Raw genomic sequence first — 4,949 nt, 5'->3', positions numbered from 1 at the left:
GCAAACACCGCAGTGCTGAAGCCAAAATAGGTGACAGCCCACCTACACTCATCTGTGTGTTTACCCAAGTCCGCAGAAATGTTCAGGAGTTGCTAGCGCTACTTGATACAGGCTGCTGCGTGGAACAGAGATATAAAGCTCTGGTGGGGAGCTGCAACTTGTGCATCTATTCGTTGGTGCAGTCGCTGGATCTACGCCTCGCGGATGGCAGACAGCGCAGGAGAATCAGCAACCGTATGAACGTAGAGAGCGAAATCAATTCCGAATTAGGAGATAGTACAGAGCAGGTCTAGCTGGTTCACCAACCCCCTACGCCTGCTGCAGCTGACGCAGGAGAGGGTGGAGATGCAGGCATGCATGAGCCCCCGTGACGGCATGATCATGACGCATGCGCCAGGAAGTGATGAGGCTGTATACATCGCACCGCTCCCAATGGCGTTTGCATGGCTCCCTATAGTAAGATGTGTGAAGACGGGGTCCCAAGGAAAGAGCAGTGACGGCCTCCTTACGCTATGCAGGGACTGTTTCGGGGGCGATCGAGATATGCATGCACTCTGTCGTGATGGTCTTACGAAGACAGCGAATTGCGGGAATAATACTGTATTTTTAACGCCCAAAGACCAGCAGCAATTGCCGCAGTATAAGGAAGCGCCCTCAGATATTTTAAATAACGAGGAGCTACCAGCGGTCAGGCCACCCGCTGGACACCCAGGATGCTAGGCGCCCCGCACTGGGGGTCTCGCTGGTACCATGGAGCGCAGCTGCTCGCGGAGCAGCTATGCTCCAAGGTAGCTGCAACCCCCATCTCGTGAAGCGTAGACTGAGGAGCAAACAGAAGAGCAACGTAGACTGTGCATGCATCAACCGGCAACCAGCGCGCTTGGATGCAGTTCGGTGCCAGTGAAAAAAATATGACGATAGATAAGCTCGTCAACAAAATTCAGGTAAAGTGGAAGTTACAGATGCCCAGAACTGAAGAAATGATTGCATGCATGCACTGTGCAGCAGTCTCGAGTTTCTGCTGCTCCCCCTTCATCTCCGTGAGAGGCACAAGAAGAAATTCCTTCCCCGCCACAGCAAAGTTGAGTAAACTTGTGAATCCAAGTACAGAGCTGAACAGAAAGTTTAACTATGGGTTCACTGGCCAGTCAATAGGGGATGGATGAGTATATGTATACCTGGGTGTGGTGTTTGTGCTTAGCAGTAGTATGCGGGTGTATCTACAGCAGCATCTGCGGTGCGCGCTGCAACATCTACATGAGAAGCACAACAGTGTTCGCTGTTCACGGCGGCAGCTAGCTTATGAGGGTTTCTTTTATCTACTATGGTGGGGTTGTAAACCCCCCCAGCACAGATAGAGGCCACTGGGACGCGGGGCCGTTACCCCCTTACACTTGCACGGCTAAGACTGAGAAGTCCACTGGTCTCGCACTGTACAGCCACAGCTTCATCGATGGCTTTACTATAATTTCCCCCCTTTTAATAAATCCCCTTCAGATGGATTTTGCCGGCTACGGGAGAATAACTCTCAACCCTAAACCCTAAACCCTAAACCCTAAACCCTAAAACCCTAAACCCTATTAGGAACCGGCTCTCATCTCCAGTCCTTGTGCCCCTTGATCTTGACAAACATTTCTCCCGTGCAGCAGCCGCTGCCAGCGATACAGCAGTTGGGGCGATGCCCTCGTAGCCAACCAAGTATTTGAATAGAGACAAACTAAGCGCCGGCTACTCAGCTCATCTCACAGAGAAGGAGAAGAAATACAGGGAACGTTGGGATCGTCTCTGCGCGCTCGAGTGGGGTGTCCAGAAGTGTTAACACCCCACACATGACACACACCCCCACGGGTCTCCTGCTCATACAGCAGCACGCCAGAAGAAAGAGACAGTCTCCTCACCCGCTCCCCCTCCCCCAACACGTCCGTGTTGTATGCCTGCTCTTTGCTCTGCTTGGCTGTCTCTGCCTTTATGAGGCCCTGCGGAGACAGCGCGGAGCGAAAGGGGACCTGGCGGTCTGTCCCCAAGCTACGGCAAGACACGAACGTGTGTGGGGTCTCTTGAGTGAGGAGACACTACAAAAAAAGGAGACAGCAGCGGTGTGTCTCCACGCCTTTCTACACATGCAACGAATTGTAGGAAGGCTACTAGTGTAAGCCTCCGGCCTGGTAGTGCTGCTGTCTACGTTTGCTGCTGCTGCTGCTGCTGCTGCTTGAGATGTTATGCCCTCCTGTAGGGGCCCTAATCTTCCACCCGCGGCAGCAAGTCAATACCTGCTCCGCTCCCCGCCGTAGCAGCAGCAGCAGCAGCAGCAACAGCAACAAGAGCAACAAGAACAATAGCAACAGCAACAGCAACATTGCATAGGGCAGCAACAACAATAACAACACCAGCACCAACAGCAGCAGCAGCAGCAGCAGGACCAGGAGTAGGAACAGCAACAGCAGCAGCAACATCACCGGGAGCAGCAGCAAAAACACCAACAGCAACAGCAGCAGCAGCAGCAACTGGCTGCATAATACTGTCTCCACGCCAGCTGTGCTTCGCCCCAGTCTGCTGGGTATCTACAGCAGTTCATATGTGGGTTTGGCGCCAGTTGCTGCTGTTCCTGCTGCTGCTGCTGCTGCTGCTGCTTCTGCTGCTGCTGCTGCTTCTGCTGCTGCTTTTATAGACAAACACCCCGTGGGTAAAACTACTATTCTCTGCTTTTTTATTATAAACAATAAATAAAATAAAACATTTATATTTTATGTATTTTTGCGTGTCAGCGTCTCTAACGAGACAGCGAGAAAGAAAGAATCCCCCACTGCCATCACCAGCACCACGGGGGGCCCCCATGGGGGGCCCCTCACGGGGGCCCATTGGGGGCCCCCCAAGGGCACAGATGGTAGACAAGGGCCCCCCTAGCAGGGGCCCCCTGGGGGGCCCCCATAGGGTACAGATGCTGTACATACTCTAGCTAGTGCCAGGTGTGTCTATACAATACACCAGCGCTGTATCTGCTGCTTCTCTTTTCTTTACATAGCGAGACGCAGCAGCAGCTGCAGCAGCTGCAGCAGCGCCAACAACGGCGGCTGCTGCTGCTGCAACGATGATGCAGCAGCAGCAGCTTCTGCTGCTGCTGCTGACTCCTTCATGATAAGCAAACGTTATATCTCTACTTACACTCATCAGCAACGACAGGACTTGCCGCTGCTGTTGCTGCTGCTGCTGCAGCAGCGAATTAAAAATTCCCTACTCCTACTGCAGCAGCAGCAGCNAGCAGCAGCAGCAGCAGCAGCTGCAGCAGCAGCAGCAGCAGCAGCAGCTGCTGCTGCTGCTGCTGCTGCTATAGACAAACCTCAAGCCTCAAGGAGGCCGCAGCAGCTGCCAGCTGAGCCATCCGCCATCTTTACAAAGGACTTGAATGGGGATCCACAGCTCGCAGCATGCTTCTGCTGCAGCTCCTGCTGCAGCTCCTGCTGCAGCTCCTGCTGCTGCAGCAACTCCTGCTGCTGCTGCAGCTCCTGCTGCTGCTGCAGCTGCTCCTGCTGCTCCTGCTGGAACAGCTGCTGCTGCTCCAGCTTTTGCTGCTGTTCTTTCTGTTCTTGCGGGTCCGCCTGCTGCAGCGTAAGCGGCTGCCGCCCCTGTCCCTCGAGCTGCTGCAGTTGCTGCTGCTGTTGCTGCAGTTCCTCTTGCTTCACTTGCTGCTGCTGCACTTTCTGCTGCTGTATATCCTGCTCTTGTATTCCCTGCTGCAGCAGGTCCTGTGCGTCTACAGATTGCTGCGGCGGACTGTGTGGCTGCCCATGCTGCTGCTGCTGCTGCTGCTGCTGCTGCTGCTGCTGCTGTTGCTGCTGCTGCTGCTGCTGCTGCTCTATGCGTTCTTCTCCTTTGGCGTCTGTGGCTTCGGTCTGCGGGAGGGGGGCCCCTTGAGGGGCCCCTTGGGGGGCCCCCCGGGGGCCCCGTAAGGGCCTCCACACGAAGGGTGAGGCCCCCGACTTGGGTTCAGTGGAAAAGCAAACTGGCGGCGGCAGCTGCATTATGCTGCTGAGATTTCCTGCTGCTTCTGCTTCTGCTGCTGCTGCTGCTGCAGCTTCTGCTGCTGCTGCTGCTTCTATTGCTGCTGGTGCTGCTTCATGGTGCCCAGGCGGAGTGGCGGCCTCAGGCGGTCCGGTTCTCCAGAGGCTGAGCAGCTGCTGCTGCTGCAGTTGCTGCTGCTGCAGCAGCTGTTGCTGCTGCTGTTGCTGCTGTTTCGAGTGAGACGGCGGCAGCAGCTGCAGCAGCTGCTGCTGCAGCAGCAGACACGGGGGGTCCTCACGCCCCGCCGGCCAGGGGATCCATCTCCCCTCCCCTAAAGCAGCAGAAGTGTCTCCTCGCTGTCTCTTCAATGCAAACAACTGCTCCACAGGCAAACTCCAGCACTGCGAGCTGCTGCTGCTGCTGCTGCTGCTGTTGCTGCTGCTGCTGCTGTTGCTGTTGCTGCAGCTGTTGCTGCTGCTGCTGCTGTTGCTGTCGTTGCTAGAGCTGGTCGCGGTGCTTTCGTTGTCCTGCGCCAAGGCAGCACTCTTCTCGCTGACACCAACCTGGCTGCTGCTGCTGNCGCGGTGCTTTCGTTGTCCTGCGCCAAGGCAGCACTCTTCTCGCTGACACCAACCTGGCTGCTGCTGCTGCTGCTGCTGCTGTTGCTGCTGCTGCTGCCGCTTTCTGCTGCAGTGTCACTGTCCCACAGCAGCGGCAGGTACATTGACTCTAACTCCCTTAGGGCGACATTCATCTCTCGCTGCTGCAGCAGCACAGCAGCCTCATGCAGCTGCTGCAGCTGCTGCTGCAGTCCTTGCTGCATATCTGTGCTCTGAGAAGAGCCTTGGTCACCAGCAGCAGCAGCAGCAGCAGCAGCAGCACAAGCAGCAGCAGCAGCAGCAGCAGCAGCAGGACGCGAAGCGCTTGTAGACTGACGTCCCCCCTCCTTG

The 4,949-nt window shown here is 56.1% G+C and overlaps 1 protein-coding gene across 1 annotated transcript in view; it reads right to left on the bottom strand.

The window, feature by feature from the left end:
* Window positions 1-3,338: 3,338 nt before the first annotated feature.
* Window positions 3,339-4,949, bottom strand: part of EMH_0011960 (uncharacterized protein) — a gene marked incomplete at both ends in the record, with an annotated part of 4,280 nt that continues 2,669 nt past the window's right edge. Inside the window, 2 exons of the mRNA XM_013499399.1 lie at window positions 3,339-4,526; window positions 4,634-4,949. Coding sequence (XP_013354853.1) covers window positions 3,339-4,526; window positions 4,634-4,949 — 1,504 coding nt within the window. The remainder of the gene's footprint in view (window positions 4,527-4,633) is intronic.

This window comes from Eimeria mitis, genomic scaffold (assembly GCF_000499745.2).
Source record: "Eimeria mitis Houghton genomic scaffold, Emh_scaff428, whole genome shotgun sequence".
In the NCBI taxonomy this organism is placed as follows: domain Eukaryota; phylum Apicomplexa; class Conoidasida; order Eucoccidiorida; family Eimeriidae; genus Eimeria; species Eimeria mitis.
Note: the sequence above shows the minus strand (reverse complement) of the source record. Positions and strands in the feature narration are given on the sequence as shown.